The 18,599-nt window shown below is 41.6% G+C and overlaps 1 protein-coding gene across 1 annotated transcript; it reads right to left on the minus strand.

Moving 5' to 3' along the window:
- Window positions 1–1,003: 1,003 nt before the first annotated feature.
- Window positions 1,004–17,792, minus strand: Ap3m2 (adaptor related protein complex 3 subunit mu 2). Its single transcript, XM_090353868.1, has 8 exons — window positions 17,498–17,792; window positions 12,561–12,732; window positions 9,503–9,640; window positions 6,895–6,980; window positions 6,564–6,697; window positions 3,383–3,590; window positions 3,018–3,162; window positions 1,004–2,005 (listed from the first exon to the last, which is right to left on the minus strand). Exons 1-8 carry the CDS (start codon window positions 17,768–17,770, stop codon window positions 1,905–1,907), a joined length of 1,257 nt encoding a protein of 418 aa, XP_090209994.1. The 5' UTR covers window positions 17,771–17,792; the 3' UTR covers window positions 1,004–1,904.
- Between the last annotated feature and the right edge of the window lie 807 nt (window positions 17,793–18,599).

The raw sequence follows: 18,599 nt of genomic DNA on the forward strand, positions 1-18,599 counted from the left end.
TTGCACAGCTCAACTTTATTAGGACTTAAACAGAAGCATCTTCTGTACAGTGCTCACATGGAATGAAACAAATGCTGCTGGGTAGGGGCAGAGCCGCTCAGCTGCAGCTCCATCCATGTCATGACATTACATTATATGTGCACAGGTGCAGGTCCCACACTCCAGACACTGTTTCTTCCCAGGCATAGGACACACTGCCCTAGAGAAGTAAAACAGCTACACCTGTTTCCTGTGACCTGGGAAACAAAGTCCATGAGAGCCCTCAGAAGTAATTCCCAGCGTTCTGGAATCCATGTGCAGAGATGTTTCCCCTTGCACAGGAGGTATATGTGAATAGGAGTAGAGTAATTCTGAAGTGACACTGTAGGAATCACAATTGCTTCATACAACACAGTTTATCCCAGAGGAAAACCACAAACCAACATTACTGTGCAGCAAAACTAAGGAAGTAACAAGATAGAACTAGCAAAAAATAAATAAATAAAATGCGCGTAAGTATTTGGAAATAAGACTTTAGGGAAAATGTCTATGGTTTGAGCAGAACACTGTTCCCTAAGCTATGATTTTGTGTTAAAACACAAAAAACCTGTCTTGTGGAGACAAATGCATTATGAACATATTGAAAGAAAAATCACTTTAGGAAAGCCTTAGTCCTTAAATTGCCATGTTCGCTAAACATAATCAACATGGATCATTATCTTATGGCATTAATTATAGTCAAAGATTCAAGGGTATTTTTAAAAAAAGAAAACTGGGGTGATAAGTATCTATCTATATTACAGACTACAAAAGAATATAAGGAAATGCTATGTTTACCAAGCAGCTTCAGGAGTCTTATGTCCTCAGTGGTCTTTTTACCTAGGGCGCCTCATATTGAAGTTTCAGACAGGCAGTCTTAGGATTCAGTGCCAGTTCAGCACCAATGAATATAAGTATAAGATCATTGGTTTCAGTGAGGAATGCCTTTATGGAAAATAACTTGCTGGTTGTATTCCAATACTCCTACTTTCAAAACCAACGACAGCAACAAAAAACTATGAGAAAGGACTGTGCGTTGTGTAAAATGAAGTGAGAAGCATGGTTTGGGGAGACAGACAGGTAATCCTCTCACTGAAGATGATAAGACTAAAGGCAATCAAAAAAATTAGACTGAAAAGCTAGTTCAGCATCACCATAGCCTTTAAGGTGACCTCTGATTCTACTGGAGTTTTCCATGTCAACAGTAGACCTGAATTTAAGAAGTCTCCAGTTAATTTCAACAAGCATGAATGTTTTTTACATATTAGAGGGAGCAGTAAGAAAGCAATTCAGTTTTATTCTCCCAATCCTTTTTCTTTAGGTAGTCGTTTCACTTGAGTACATCTCCTCACATGTGGACTTCCTCTTTGTTCTCCCTCACAGATCAAATCTAGTTTACATTGCATGCATTGCTGGGGACGAGCTAGGGCCTCACACGTGCTAGGCAAGGTCTCTACTGCCGAGTCATAGCTCCAGCCACAAAGATCAGATCTTTAGCTGGCTTTGCCTTAACTAACGTTGATTTTTTTTCTTCCAAACTTTCTACCTTGAAAAGAAATCAAGGTATCTTTCATTGGCTTCATTTAAAGCCAATGAAGAAACAAATGCTGGACTTTTCTCTAAAAGTGCTAAATCCAGTGTCAAGGACAACTGCCCCCCATCACACACCTCTTCTCTAGAACAGAGTTGGTGGTCAGTTTCAGTTCTACCAAGATTTCTCTGGTGATCCTCTTTCTCCCTTGATTAGTTCCGTGGCACTGAAGGCTGAGGAAAAAAAGGGAGCAAGTAGGCCCCAGAAGGGACTGACCTAAGAGACAGGCTGATATTTTTAGACAAGTAAGAAATGAAAAAAGTGTTTATGGCTGTTCATTGGCAAGACTCTCCTTTCAGGTTCGAACTTGGAATTTTCCAGCTTTGGTCATGTATTTTATGCCCTTGAAGGGCTTGTATTTTTCTCCATACATGTCCAGACGGTTTACTTTGAGTCCTGGAGGGAAGAAGAGGAAGGAGAACAAGGGGAAATAAGACATGAGTATCATTTAGAAGATACACCTTTTAGCTTACATGTCACTCGGAATTTATGGAGACTGTGGTAACCAGAACTATGTCTATGCAGCCTACAGACTCTTGGTTCTTGGTATAAACACTGACAACACAACTCTGTGTCAGTGAAAATGCTATCTTATTGTAATAAGACTTCTTATTATTATTCAATTGAACTTTAATTACTTAATTAGACATAGGTCTTTTAGTTGGAGAAAACCAGAAATATCATCATATAAAAGCTAAAAGTCCATTCCCTCTTACCTATAGAGTTTCTTTAAAAAATTAATTAAGAATATATGGAAAGAACTTCTAAGAGTATCAGTATATATCGATGCCCTGTAAGTAGTACACTTCTTTGTGTGAGGATGTTTTTGGCAGTTTAGTGGACGGAGGTGTCTCATGGACTTTCCTGTCCAGGCTGGTTTTGAAACACAATCCTCAGCTCTCAGCCTGCTGACTAGCTAGGATTATAAGTATGAGCCACTGGTGTTTGACTAGTAGTAAGTTATTACCTCTGCTCTAGGTAGGTGCAGACTAGATGGGGAATGTTCCAAAATTATATTAAGGGTAAACAGGAAGGTCTTTTGAAATTGGGAGAAAGGAGTGGACATTATTCCTTACTCCTACCAGTTAAGACAGTCTCAGACTGAAAATTCTGGGAATCTCAAATTAGCAATCCCGGTCATAGCAATGGCCTGTGACTCTGGCATCTGTTATGGCCACTGCTTCTCATTGCTCTCCCAGATGCTTCTATTCAGCACACTTAGACAAAGGTCAAAGCAGAGATTGCAAAGTTATACCAGAACATACTGAAAAAAAACGTCTACTAAAATTACATAGCAGGTAATAAAGTCCTTGTTCACAGAAGGCCTAGGAAGGCTTTGTGCAATGTATATCTTTTAGGAAAGAGCCACTTTTCTCCCAGGAAAGCCTTGTGAGATGTGGCAGCTTACCAGAAATAGCCAGCTGCTGGATCTTAAACTGCAGGTTAATTGTGGGGTTCTCATCCGGCTTGGAAGTTCCAGCCTGAAGACTCATGGTCCCCTTCAAACTTGGTAACTTCTGAGGGTTTATTTTCCCTACATCCCAGGACAGCATCTTCAAAGAAAATGAAAAAGGTAAGGTGATTTTCCCAGCACAATGAATTGGTTCAGCTTCAACCTCAGGGCCACTGTTCACCATATGATAAGCTAGAGTTGTTTTTTGGTTGTTTTTTTAATAGAAAGACCTATTTGTTTTCTTAATGAACATAGGTGACAAGTCTCACCTATGAGGGCTCCTGCAGAGCCATTGCTGGCTCACATGAGCAATTCCCTACCTTTGTCACTGGGTCAAACGTGTGTGCTCCCTGGGATGGAGTGAGGCTCATATTCAGGACTCCTTTGGGCATCTGACTGGTGACAATCACTCCCTCTATGGTCTTCCCCATAGTCTGTTTGGGTCCTACTGTTATTTCAAAACGTCCAAGTGAACTGCTGTCCCGGAAATTGATACTATGCTTGACATACACTGGGATGGCAACCAGACTGGAGAGAGAGACAAAGAAAGAAAAGGCTACTTCATTAATATACTGCAAAATGATATTTTGCTTTGTTTAATTTTGTCACAGTCCTGAGTCTTGAACTTAGGGCGTGGGCTCTGTCCCTGAGCTTCTTTTGCTAAAAGCTAGCAGTCTACCACTCGAGACACACCTCCACTTCTTGCTGTTTTGGTAGTTTCGGGGACAGAAGAATATCACAGACTTCCCTGTGGGGACTGGCTTTGAACCATGTTCCTCAGATCTCTGCCTCCCAAGGAGCTGACATTTTGCTTTTTGTGGTGGTGGGAGGTTGGAGTTACGGGGACTTGATCTTAGGGCCTTGGCAGTCTCTCAACTTGTGTGAATGTGTATGTGTGTGTGTGTGTGTAATCAGTCCCAGTGCTTGAACTCACAGCCTAGGTACTGTCACTGAGCTTTTGTGCTCAAGGTTCTACTTGAGCCATACCTCCACTTCTGGCTTTTTTGATATTTAACTGGAAATTAGAATCTCACATATTTTCTTGCCCACGCTGGTTTTGAACTATGATCCTCAGACCTCAGCCTCCCAAGATTACATGCTTGAGTCACCAGTGCCCAGCTGTCCCTAAGCTTTTTCAGTCAGGCTGGCACTCTACATTTGAACCTCAGCTCCACTTTTGGATTTTTGCTGGTTAATTGGAGGTAAGAGTCTCATAAACTTTCCTGCTCAGGCTGGCTTAGAACTGTAAACTTCAGATTCAAGCCTCCTGTGCAGCTAGGATTACAAGTGTGGCCACTGGCACCCAAACACATTTTTTGGCAGGGGAGGTTCACAGGGCTTGAACTCAGCCTGGGTGCTGTCCCTGAGCTCTTCAGCTCAAGGCTATTGCCCTACCCCAGGGCCTGGATACTATTCTACCCTTGAGTCAAGCCCCACTTCCCATGTTCTACAAGTTAATTGGAGACAAGAGTCTCAGGTCCTTTGTGCCCAGGCTGGCTTTGAACCTTGATCCTCAGATCTCAGCCTCCTGAGTAGCTAGGATTACAGGCGTGGGCCACCGTGCCAGGCTTAACCACATTTTGCTTTTTTTGTCCAGTTGGCAGCTTTTCTTCTCTTATCTGTGTCCTGCTTATCTTCAAAAGTAAAAATGGAATATGATAATCAATATTATTCCTTTTTGAAAAGCAATGACAGTGTGTAGGAAATAGCTCTGATGACTCCGAATAATGTGAACAAGACCAAATCCACCTAGCCTATCCTAAGAAAGGCACAATGAGCAATATAAAGAGCCGCTGTGCTTATTTATGGCATATGATCAATCATGAATACTGGTAACAATAACATACCTCAGGGAACTTCCATAATGTGTGTGTGTGTGTGTGTGTGTGTGTGTGTGTGTGTGTATGCGCGTGCGCATGTGCATGCACGTGTATTTTATTGGAGATAAGAGTCTTAGGAACTTTCCTGCCTGGGCTGGCTTTGAACAGCAATTTTCAGATCTCAGCCTCCTGATGAGCTAGGATTACAGGCTCATGCCACTGGCACTCAGCTCTTTTGCAACTTTTGAGAGTAGTTTCATTTGGCCTCATCTGATCCTCACAAGACCCCTACGAGTTAGTCTAGGTAGTCATGATGTGACAAGACAGAAAATGGATTCAAAGAAGTCACAGGTAATCTTAAAAGAAATCCCAGTTTCTAACATTCATTGAGAACCTCCTGTGTACTAATGACTATACTAACTACTTTCTATCCATTTACTCCTTAGTTTACTTAAATCCCCTGAATAACACAGATTCTGAAGCTGCATGCTATTTCCTAATGCTAAACAGGTACTAAGAATGGATGAGTATTTATGTCCTATCCTTACATTTAACTGAGGTTAAGTATTTGGCCCATGGTTATAGACCATATGTATTCCTGTCAGGGTTGAGTCCAGGAAGTCTGACTCAGGGCCTCTAACTCTGAACCTAAGCCACTGATTCCAAACTGTTCAGGAAAGCATGTGTAGCTCTGATGTCTCCTGGGTCACTCAGGTGCACTCACCTCCTAATCTTCTACCATGCACTACTGTTTCCAAGTCTTTACATGCCAAATAAATAAAAAATCCAAGTCACTGCATTTGATGTTTTCATAGCATAATTAAACACTTTCTCAGGGAAGAAGATCAAACTGAGGTATAGTCAGATTCTGATTTGAAAGGAAAAATGTTCTTAGATATGTAACACTAAAAATAAATGCAAAAACCAGGTATGGCATTCATCTATAATCCCAGTACGTAGAAGCATGAGGCAGGAGGACCACAAGCTCCAGGCTAGCCTGGGATATAAGAGAGAACAAGCCTATAATCCCATCTATTTGGGAAGTGGATGTTAGAAGATTTACATGCAAGGCTAGACTAGCTAGCACAACATTCTATCTAAAACTCAACTAAAATTAAAAGAACTACGGGCATGGTTCGAATGAGTGCCTAGCTTTACAAAGCCTGAGTTCCATTCCCAGACTATACAGGATAACTGTAACACCTTTAATGTTTTCCTTTGGGGGAGAAGGGTGTTTCAGTACTGGGACTTGAATTCAGGGCCTAGGTGCTATTCGCTAGATTTTTTTGCTCAAGACTGGTGCTCTACCAGCTGAACCACAGCTCTACTTCAGGCTTTTGTGATTAACTGGAAGTAAGAATCTCATGGATTTTGCTGCCCAGGCTGGCTTCAAACCTCAATCCTCAGATCTCAGCCTCCTGAGTAGCTAGGATTAAAGGCATGAGTCACAATGACAATGAACCCTTTCTTGGTGTTAAGCACTATTTAGGTTCTTAATCTTTATGACGTACTCCTTTTAAAATTATTATTCTCAGATACGAAAGCAAATACAGGGTAGGCAAGAATTCAGAGAAGTTAGAACTTGAATCCAGATTAACGCTAGAAGCCAAGTTCCTAATTGCAACAGACATCATTTCCCCACACAGAAACAAGTTCCATTCCCAGTGACAGGACTGCTTACTTCTGCGCACTGACGTGGTAGGAGAGCAGACGGAAGTTCCCATCAGGGGGGATAAAGGAGAGGATTCGTTCGGATTCCCAGCGCTTGAAACGAACGCAGGGATGGAAGCTGACGTCATCCAGCAGCCTGGGATTCTGCAGCACCAGGCAAGGGAGAGCAACACTCAAGGTCAGATATCTACTTTCTTTTGAAGTGCTTCCACCACCATTCTTGTTCATACACTGGGCCAAACAGCTTCGTGCTGCCCTAAGTATTTCCTCTCCTCCACACCCACCACCCTCAGAAGCACCCCCATCCATCCCAAGGGCGCATGCTCCAACCCAGACATTACCATGAAGGAAAGGGTGAGGTCAGGCATCCCTGTCAGCTTGACACAAGCATCGATCACACCCTGGATTTCAGCAGCCACTGTGGAGCCTGAGGCAGGAATAAGGCTAATGAAGGCCTAGGGTAACGTAATAGCCCTAAAACCATGGCATCTTATGAAAAAATGAGAAAAAAGTTTGGCTGATTGTAATTTTGTGGGCAAGTATGTGATTGAGAATTACATTTGTTTGAATTTTAAAAAATAAGACAATATCTAAGACCTCTAAAGATGTCTTTGTCTTTCCCACTGATTTATGTTTTTCTCCTCTTCCTTTCCCTTTCTCCTCTCTCTCTTCTTTTTCCCCTTTGTAGCCATTCAGCTCATGTGTCCAATCCATCTATACATCTTCCAAACATTGCATTCTGATGAAGTAACAGATACAAAAAGATGAACGGGACAGATCTTATGGCAGAATCTTCTGCCAGAATCCATTTCCCATCAGAACTGCCCTCTCTATGGTTCCTAGTGAACTCTGCTCTAATTACGGGAGTCTCTTTGCAGCCTTCTCACTGCTAGTCTTATCTTCCTGCTTAAAATGCTGCTCTTCTGTCCCCTTCTCCACTAACAGCTCCTCTTCCTCAGTGCGCAGTCACTGAACTGTTCAACTTGTCCTGCTCCCTCCCAGTGCTCATGCCTCCCACGGTCTCAGTTTCCATGACAATCACTTTCTGTCTCTGGGCCCAGCAAGGCTCTTGACTATGGGATGGCCCACAGGATACTTCAAGCTCCCATTGTTAAGTAAGAAATTTAAGTTAAGCTATTCAGGAGGCTGAGATTTGGAGGTATGAGTTAAAAGCCAGTCCTCAAGCCTCCATCTCCAATTAACCAGCAAAAATCCAGGCCTGAGGTGAGACCCAAGCAGGAAAGCACCAGCAATGAGCAACTAAGTCAAGCAAGGATCAAGCCCCAGTTCCAGAACTGGGGGGAGAAAGGCATGAATTCATCCTCCTTCTCCCTGCCCACTGCTTCCTTTTCCATGTTTTTAAGATGACACTGTCTATCCTGTCATCATACTGCCTAAGCCAGAAAACACAGATGTGTTTCTGTGCTTACAGCCTTCCTCCCCTTGTCTGCTTTATCGCTAATTCTTGTCCTTTCTCAGACTCCCCTCCTTCCCATTTATTCACTTTGGGCTTCTGTATTTGGGCCTGCATGTCGGTTCCAGCTTCCTCACTTCTTCCTGAGAGGCACTTTTTCCTACTTCTGGCTACTTACCATACATAGCCAGACTAATAAGCCTGATGAAACTTTTCTGTACTTTGAACCTGTTCAAATGCTCTCAATTGCCCTCCTTAAAATGCCACCCCAGGGGACAGGTGGCGTGGTTCAAGTGGTAGAGTGCTTTGTCTTTGAGAGTAAGGTCCTGAGTTCAATCCCTAGCATCAAATAAATACATATGTTTAAAATGCCATGTAAGACTCTTTGTGATCTATCAACTGCTTTAAAAGTTTCCACTGAGGTAAAAGTGTAAAATGCAAATTTGTCAGAGTTCAGTGAGTCTTTAAGCATGTCCACATCTCTCTTGTCCACAAGACATTACAAAATTCTGACTTTTAGTACCTTTTCAGCCCTCATATAAATGTAACGGCACTGGATATAATTGTAGACATTTAACAGTTTTGCTCAATATTGTGGGACCTTTTTATGGTTAAATCCATAATTCATTTTTCACTATTATATGGTAATCTGGTAGATAACCACATCAACATTTATGTCCTTTTTATTGCTAATGTGCTTTTGCACATTATTTCCCATTATGAAATACGAGAAGTTACTATGTCACCTTAGTTTGAAAGCCTCATGGTTTACTTTTCTCTTTTCCTGTTTCTCAATACCTGAACTACTTTACTTCTCAACAATACTTTGAGAAACCTTCATTAAAGTGGTCTTAAAACCATGCAGATCTTAAAACCTCTTGCTCACTCTGTGGATCTGCATGCTGTGCTCAGACCAGCAAGACACCTTTCGTCTGTGCCACCTTTACTACCCTTCTCTCTACATCACCAGACTAGCCTCAGGTGTAGCTGTTACAGTAGCCACACTAGTTTTTCGTTAGCACCAAATATCCACTATCACCACTGTGCTGCAGCAACACAATGAGTTTCCAATAAGCGTGTATTGGATAGGAAAAGAACTTTCTGCAAATTGCTCAGCTCTAGGGCTTGTAACGGCAGTAGGAGTATGACACAGATGTGTGAATCATCATACCAATTCCACTAACATCACCACATGCAGTGTCTGCTGAGGACAACTCACTCACTCAAAAGGACTGACCCTGGGGGGCGGGAGGGGGGGCAGGGGGCGGTTCTGACACTAGCAGAATCCTGGGAAGAAGTCTATTTTATTTACATACCCGTGGAATATCTTTTTCTTCTTTATTTGCCAGTCCTGGGGCTTGAACTCGGAGCCTGGGCACTATCCTTGAGCTTTCCTAAGGTCAGTGCTCTACCACTTGAAGCATTTACTGTGTATGTAGTACTGAGGAATCAAACCCAGGGCTTCGTGCATTGAAGGCAAGCACTCTACCTCTAGGCCATGCTCCCAGCCCCTGGAACATCTTTGAAGCACCTACCTGATTTATCAATGATTGCATCGATCTCTTCAATCACATCAAAGTACGCCTCATTGTTGGTATATTTCACCCCAGTCCTTCGCCAAGGCACCACAGACAGCTGCCCAGTTGGAAGCTGGTCACCCACATTGGTACTTCCTGAGACAATTCACAGTGGTACTTTTAGAATCAAATATATACTTTTGTGCCAGTTTGATTCTTATGTAACCAGCCAACTCACTCTACCCTAGAAGTTTCTCTGCCCTCTCTGTTCATACACCATCAAACAGCAGACTAGTACTTCCCAACCTGCTCTGCTGCTCCAGATCAGAATTGTTGGTGGTGGCAGGGGTTTGTTTGTTTGTTTTAAAAAACAGCAGTGAAACAGATATCATATTTTGGCTTTCAAAGTAACATGAACTGAAGTATCTCAAATTCCACAATAGCCTGCAGCTTTAATAATGCATTGGCTTTCCACAGAGTTGGTAATCTATGTATTGTTATAAAATTTTCATGGGTAAAAAGAGCATTGTTGTTTGAGACAGGTTCTTAAATACATTAAGGGTATTAAAAGGTACATGTCAACTTTATCTGTCCCATACTAACACTGAAAGACTGTGAAGGAGAGCCTTCTCTGTCCCTAAGACCCTGGTTTCCCCCCCAGTAACCATACAAACAAGTATCAAAACTTATTTTTTACCTCTAAGATTTTAAAATGAAATAAGAATAATTTAAATTCCATTTCCTTTTTCAATTACCAGAATCTTTTTCTTCTAAAGAAAAAACAGTAAATCCACAGATATTCAGCATGTTTATAAAACATTTTTATTCTATTTTATTTTTCCAAAAGTTTCTCAGATATTTTCACCTTTAAGTATACAGGCTTAAATAACTTCACAATATCCAAAGCACCCACAAAGCTTTTTAAGGTTTGAAATGAACTATGAATAGTGTAAAACATACCAAATCTGTTACTGTCCTAATACCAAATACTTTTTTAAAATTATCAAAATGTCACACTTTAGGACACATTTTCTGTCACTCTGTTCTTAAAACTTTTATTTTGTTTTGATTCTTCTAACATACTTTTAACACCCTTGTATGTAATTTTTTTTCAAAACGGTTCTGGCTAGTCTTCACATTTATACTTTTTTTTCTTTCTCTTGGTTTCTCTCCCCTCTTCCATTCTTTTCCTTTTTTGGGGGGGTAGGGAAGGGGGGCAGTACTAGAGTTTGAATTCAGGTTCTTGCACTTGCTTGGCTGGGGTCACACCCCTAGCCCTATTGCACTTTAATTTCCAAACAAGTTCTCATGAGTTTTACTCACAGCTGGCCTTAGACCACAATCCACCTACCCATGACTGCTGTGTAGCTGGGATTACAGTATGTACCACCAGGCTCAACTTGCTTGCTAAGATCAGATCTCACTAACTTTTTGTGTGGGTAGGCCTCAAACTGCTATCTAATATCTGTGTTTCAGATAGCTGGGATTACTGGCATATGCCTCCACGTCCAATTTCTGTATACTTCAAATTCAATGAAAAATTTACATATCAAACAAGGCCCCAAAGTTAAATCCTAACAAAGCACAAAGATGACATTGACTATGTCACTTCAAGTATGGCAAGGGGCAATTGTGAGAACTTATCTTTATATATTAAAAAAATAAGAGTCCCACACCTTGTCATGTGTATTTCTGTGATAGCTTTGTATCCTGAAATAAAAGGAATTGTTTGAAATCAGTATGGAAAAAAATTTTTTTCAGTCAAAAAAAGGGCAGGGCCGGGGGCGTGACTTAGTGGTAGAGTGCTTGCCTAGTATGCATGGAGCCCTGGATTGGATTCCCTGGAACCAAACACACGGAAAAAGCTGAAATGGCACTGTGGCTCAAGTGACAGAGTGCTAGCCTTGAGCAAAAAGTGTCCAAGGACAGTGCCCAGGCCTTTAGTTTAAGCACCAGGAGTGGCCAAAAAAAAAAAAAAAGGACAAAGAACATAAAAATGTAATTTACAATGGAAGGAAGATAGACAATAAATATATACACAAGCTTTAACCTTGCTAGTAACAAAAAATGAGTATGAATAACAAGGTATCAATAAAGTCTGGTGCCAGTGGCTCATACCTGTAATCCTAACTGCTCAGGAGGTTGAGATTTGAGGACTACAGTTCAAAGCCAGCCTGAGCACAAAAGTCTATGAGGCTATTATCTCCAATTAACCACCAAAAACCAGAAGTGGCTCAAAGGTTAGAGCAGTAGCCTTGAGCTGAAGAGCTCATGAACAGCATCCAGTCTCAGAGTTTAAGCTCCATAACCATCCTCCTCCCAAAAAAGATATCAATAAACTATCATACCACCAAAGTTTCTAAAAACAACAACAATAATGATAATAATAATAGATGACTGTGGTAAATAGAAATTGCAAATGAAAATACAAATTGGTACTTTCCAGGGGTCAAGTTGGCCTACTGCATGAGAGTCCCTACAATGTACACATGCCTTGGCCTAATACTTCCATTTTCAGTATACAAACATAAATCTTTTTGTCATTTAAAAGCAAAAAAAAATCAGAAATAGCAGAAAAGAGACTAAGTAAACAGACAATCCGACATGGAAGAAAACTAGTCATTTAAATTATCTGGACTATCATAATAAATATTCATAAACTACTGATAAGAGGCTAACTTTAAATACAAACACACACACACACACACACACACAGACTTGTTACTTCGAAAAAAATTGTCTATCATTTATCTGTGAAGAAAAGATAAAACCAGGTATGGTGATACATGCCTCTAATCCCAGGCCTGGGATAGGAATGGGCAGACAGGAGGATCTGAAGCTCAAGTAGCAAGTCTCAAAAACAATTTTTTTTTTTAAAGAAGAGAACTACATACTAAAATATGTTAAAAGTAGGGTGGGTCTGGGTGCCTCAGGAGATCTCAGGAGGCTGAGATCTGAGGATCACAGTTCAAAGCTAGCCCAAGCAGGAAAGTCCAGAAGACTCTAACAATGCACACACTACAGTAGCTACATTCGGGGTGATGGCAGCCCTTTGTCATTCCCCCTTCCCCCATACCTGTTATGGTGTTGACCACTGTTCGAAGGATAGTGGGAGGCTTTATCAGTTCTTTGAGGATGTTTGACTCAGTAGCCAAGGGAAACCCATTGTCAAGCATTTCTTCCAATACCTCATAAACCACAACCACATTGTCTTTGATCACAGGCTCTGAACAGACTCCAAAATAGTCCTGGTAAAAATATAATACACACATTAATCACTCAGAGGTAACTGTAAAGAATAAGAGTATTCCAAAGGATTTGTGGTGTTTTAGGGGTGCTCTTCCACAAGGAGGAGCTTGTGCAGAGCCACACTTCTCCTAGGCAGCCTGATCTGGTAGAGAGCTTGGACTAATTACAGTACTAGAACCATTAGCTGCTTCCTCCAGGAACTAGAGGAAGTCAACCTTCTTAGGCAGTTTCTCCTACATGATAATACACAAATATATACAATATACCCCAAAGCTGAATCTGGATCCAAATTTGAAAAAAATTATACAAATAGTACTGTATATGAAAAATTTTAATACCTCTTATGTTATTTCTTAATGTTCATACATTAAATAGGAGATAAAGAAGAGAAAGATGAAATGGGGGTTTCCTGGTACAGCAGAAAATCTCTTTGGATATCTCTAATAGTAGAATTCAATGAATTTTTTGTCCTTTAAGTTAGAAGACTATGCTTACATGGTCTGAATTACAATCTTCATCCAGCAGGTTAAGTCATGTTAAATAATTTGGGTCTTGATTGTTTTAATGGTATGACACCAGGCTGATACAATGGGATGTTTTAAGAATAAGTATGGTTGGTTAAGCTGGGTCCCAGCAGCTCACACTTGTAATCCAAACTACTCAGGAGGCAGGGATCTGAGAATAGCAGTTAGAAGTCAGCCAGGCAGGAGAAAGTCTGTGAGACTCTTACCTTCAATTAACTACAAAAAAGCCAGAATTGAAGCTGTGGCTCAAAGTCGTAGAGCATGAGCCCACGACTAATAAATACATAAATAAATGTATGTATGGTTGATTAAATGGCAGTGTGCAGCAATGCATGATGATTGTAAGGAATTATGTGGTTGGCCACATGATTTTTACAGAACCTCTGGGATAGTTGTGCAGCCCTTCTGGAATTCATTCAGTGAAAGCTGTTATTATTAGAAGTGATAATTGCTAGGCACGGTGGCTCACACCTGAAATCCTAGCTACTCAGGAGGATGAGATCTGAGGATCAAGGTTCAAAGCCAGCCTGGGCATAAAGTCTGTCAGACTCTTATCTCCAATTAACCGGAAAACCAGAAGTGGTGCTGTGGCTCAAGGAGTAGGAAGGTAGCCTTGAGCTGAAGAGCTCAGGGACAGCTCCCAGGCTCAAAATATAAGTCCCATGTCAAAAAAAAAAAAAAAAAGTGATTTCTTTTGCTAAGCTGAAATCTGCCTCCTTGCCAGTTTATACAGCAGTCTTGCCATTCTTTTTTTTTGGGGGGGGCGCAGTCCTGGGCTTGAGCTCAGGGCCTGAACCCTGTCCTTGGACTTTCTCAAGGCTAGAGCTCTACCACTTGAGTCTCAGCACCACTGCTAACTTTTTTTTTTTTTTTTTTTTTTTTTGCCAGTCCTGGGCTTGAGCTCAGGGCCTGAGCACTGTCCTTGGACTTTCTCAAGGCTAGAGCTCTACCACTTGAGCCTCAGCACCACTTCCGGCTTTTTTCTATGTATGTGGTACCGAGGAATCGAACCTGGGTCTTCGTGCATGCTAGGCAAGTACTTTAACCACTAGGCCAAACTCCCGGCCCCTGCTAACTTTTTTTCTATGTATGTGGTACCGAGGAATCGAACCTGGGTCTTCATGCATGCTAGGCAAGCACTTTTACTACTAGGCCAAACTCCTAGCCCCAGTCTTGCCATTCTTTGAAGACAAAAACTCACACTTAATGGGATGGGAGTTTGGCCTAGTGGTAGAGTGCTTGCCTAGCATGCACAAAGACCCGGGTTTGATTCCTCGGTACCACATACATAGAAAAAAAGCCAGCAGTGGTGCTGTGGCTCAAGTGGTAGAGCTCTAACCTTGAGGAAAGCCAGAGGGACAGAACTCAGGCCCTGAGTTCAAGTCCCAGGACTGGCCAAAAACAAAAACTCACACTTAAGCCTTTTTTTCTCAGGATTAAACTCTTGATATCCATTTGTGCTATGGTATGGTTTTCAGATCATTTCACCACTTGCCAATTCTTTGACATCCAACATTGTAAATATATTACTGGTGTAGTCTAAATTACACCCAGTAATGCCAAGTACCAGTGAGACTCAATAACCATGGCACTGAAGAGCCAAGAATGAATTTCTAAGACAGCAAAGGAGGACAGAGAGAGACACAGAGAGAGAGAGACACACACACACACACACACACAGAGAGAGAGAGAGAGAGAGAGAGAGAGAGAGAGAGAGAGAGAGAGAGAGAGAGAGAGAGAGAGAGGGAGACAGAGAGAGACAGAGACAGAGAGACAGAGACAGAGACAGAGACAGAGAGAGAAGAGACAGAGAGAGAGAGCCAAATTATTTAACATTATTTAACCCTGGTATCCAGGTAGAGAGAGGGAGAGAGAGAGAGAGAGACAGAGAGAGAGAGAGCCAAATTATTTAACATGATTTAACCACTGGTATCCAGGTAGACCAGTCTATTTCAACAACTACTTCAAAAATGACAAGCTGCGGGGCAGGGGAAGGGAGGTGGGTGTGTTTTCATCCCAAGAGCAATTTTATTTAGATAACAAAACACTTAGCTTGGTTTTATACACCTGGTATAATAAGACATGGGCAGATGGCCAGGAGTCTTGCAGCATGAAAGGGTGTTAAGCAAAAGCAAAAGCTAAACCCTTCTACCACCCTCTAAGCAGCAGGATAGAATATCTGGACATGTCCATGTGGTTTTGTTGTTTGGGGTTTTTTTTGTGCCACTATTGGGGCTTGAAGTAAGAGCCTAGGCACTGTCTTCTTTAGTCTTTTCATTCAAGGCTTGTACTCTATTACTTGATCCACAGTTCCACTTATGGATTTTGGTGGTTAGTTGGAGGTTAGAATCTTATGGACACAAGACTGCTGTGGCTTGCTTTAACCTCAATCCTCAGATCTCAGCGTCCGGAGTAGCTAGAATTATAGGAAGAACCTCGGGTATCCAAGTACCCTGTCTACTTTCAATAACGACTTCAAAAATGACAAGCTCTGAAGTCCCAGAAGTCAAAACTAGCATCTTTACTTTGTTTTTTTTTTTTACCAACTTCCTTCGTGGTTTTGAAATAGATGAAACGACCATTTTTCACTTCCTGCCTTTATAATAATTTACACAGGATTAGCATGGCACTATGAAGCAGCTGTGGAACTTCTCTGTTCATCACAGAATGGGTAAAATATGTGAGCGTCTCATAACAGGGCTCAGGAAAAATTTACTCCCAGACTGTTCATAGACTGCGGTTTTCCCAAGGGGCTGGTATATATGCCCCATCAGAACTGGAATCCCAGAAAAACACTATCACCAGTGTTTATTTAGGAATTAAAAACGTTAGAAACATATTTTAAATCTCTTAGGGATGTAAGCAGCTGCCGTCATGTGATGTAGATGTGAGCACAAATGAAAGAACTCTTTGAGTTACTTTTGAGCATACTTCCTGGGTCCTCATCTCATTGTGCTAACTGCAGACCTCATTCACTCATTGAAGGTGAGTGAGTGTCAGGGAAAGGACTCCATTGTCTGAATCCAGAATCCCGGTGTTTGAAGCAGTAATCATCTCCTAGAATATCTCAGCTCCCCTCTACTCTTCCTGATCAAGATGTGAACATCCAAGATGAAAACAGTACTTTGCCCAATGTGTCAAGATTCTTCAGAAACTTATTTCCCAATCCTGTTTGCAACAGAGCTCATCCTCAGCCCTCACCGCGAGCCCAAGACAGAGTGTGGGCTCACAAATAACCCCCACAGGAAGACTTAAAAAAATAGGCATTAATTAGCATTTACTGTTTTTTCCTTCCGTTTTTAATTTTGGGCCGTACTAGAGTTTATTTTTAAGGAAACTTGACACATTTAACACTTTTGATATAATTAAAGCAATGTAGCTAACAATGGCTAGCATCAAGTCCATCAGATTACAAAATCTAAACTATAAAATTGAAAAGACTGTATAGTCCAAATAAATACAGTGGCTTTCATGCCCAAAGATTCGAAAGTATTCATTTTTAGCAGTTCTGAGATTTGAACTCACAATTGATAGGAACGTACTCTACCACTTGAACCATACCCCTAGTCCTATTCTTACTTTATTTTTCAGCTGGGGTCTTAAGAGTTTTCCCTCCCCCTCTCCCCCAGGGGGGAGGGAATTTTTTACTTAAAAATATTTCTAAAGCTGGGTTCAGTGGCTCTAGCCTGTAATCCTAGCTACTCAGGAAGCTGAGATCTGTGCATTAAAGTTTGAAGCCAGCCCAGGCACTAAGTTCTATGAGACTCTTATCTCTAACTAACTAGGAGAAAACCGGAAGTGGCGCTGTGGCTCAAGGGATAGGGCAGTAGCCTTGAGCTGAAGAGCTCAGGGACAATGTCCAGGCCCAGGGTTCAAGCTCCACAACTGAAAAAAAACAAATCTAGGCCAGAAGCTGGGCTCACACCTATAATCCCAGCTACTCAGGAGGCTGAAATCCGAAATCATGGTTCAAAGCTCACCCAAGCAAGGTAATCCACATGACTCTTATCTCCAATTAACTACTACCAAGTTGGAAGTAGATCAGTAGATCTGTGCATTGAGTGCTAGATCCCTGAGCAAAAAAACTAAAGGACAGTACCTGGGCTCTGAGATCAAGACTCTGAGATCAACACTGACACACACACACAAACACACACACAAATTTCTTAACACTAATAGATATAGGAGCAAAAAGACACTTTACAGATTACATATATTAAACCTTTCCACATTCACAAACCTGGAATGTGTCCACTACTCGATGAAGGAACTCAATGACAAACAGTGGTGGGACCTCTGTCTGAATCACAGCCACAAAGAAGATCTTGTGGCGGTAAACACTTAGGAGATAGTGATGAGGTGTGGGGATGACTGGAGGCACATTCTCTGCCTCAGTAGCTCTCTCCTGTGCCTCAAAAAAGTAATCACAAACAGACCGGCTGACCACACTTTTCCAATGTTTCTCCAAGAAAATGTCTCCAGAGGAGTTTATCAAGAAAAGACTATGAATCATGGTGGAGATTATCAGTGGGAGATGAAAGTCTTCTCAGTTGGAAAGCCTCTGGACTCTTCAGATCTTCAACCCTAAAAACAGAAGTTTCAGTCAGTTCCATTTAAACAAAATGCCTTCCTCATCTTTCCCAGTGATCTATCTCTTAAACTTACAGCTCCACTCCCAGCTTTCCAGGGGTTAATCGTACAGACTCTCCCACTTTTTTTTCAAACAGTGATCTTCAGATCTCAGCCACCTGAGTTGCTAGGATTACATGCATGAGCCACTGGTACTGGGCCTTTCTATGAACTGTTAAGATAATTATCAGCCATCTCGTTGTTAGTCATGTACTCAGTTACCTTTTCTATTCACTTATATCCATTTGGAATACTGCTTCATGTTTGGATTCCTGTTTTCCCTTTAACTGGACTGGAAACCCAGGGAGAGAAAGGGACAGTGCCTCAGCCTTAGTTTTTGTTGCCTTATTGCACGAGATCTCCCTGCACACCAGGGAGCTTTAAAGAAAATTGGTGACTTTGCGATCAGGGCACAATTCACATATCTCTAAAGAATGTGCAGCTCAATATAACAGGGGCTGAGAAGGAGGAAATTGGTAGTAGAGACCATGCTAATGACATCCTGGGTCCCAGAAAAGGAGAAAAATAAACACATAGTTACTAGCTAAATGGGGCCAGAGAGCATTTGTACTGCAGCTGGTTGAGAATTTTGTTGTTAGACAGATCCACAACTGTAGACACCCATAGCTCACACCTGTAATCCTAGCTACTCAGGAGGCTGACATCTGAGGATTGTGGCTCAAAGACAGCAGGAAAGTGAGTGAAACTCTTAC

This window comes from Megascapheus bottae, chromosome 20, assembly GCF_031878675.1.
Source record: "Megascapheus bottae isolate mThoBot1 chromosome 20, mThoBot2.hap1, whole genome shotgun sequence".
Taxonomy (NCBI): Eukaryota; Metazoa; Chordata; class Mammalia; order Rodentia; family Geomyidae; genus Megascapheus; species Megascapheus bottae.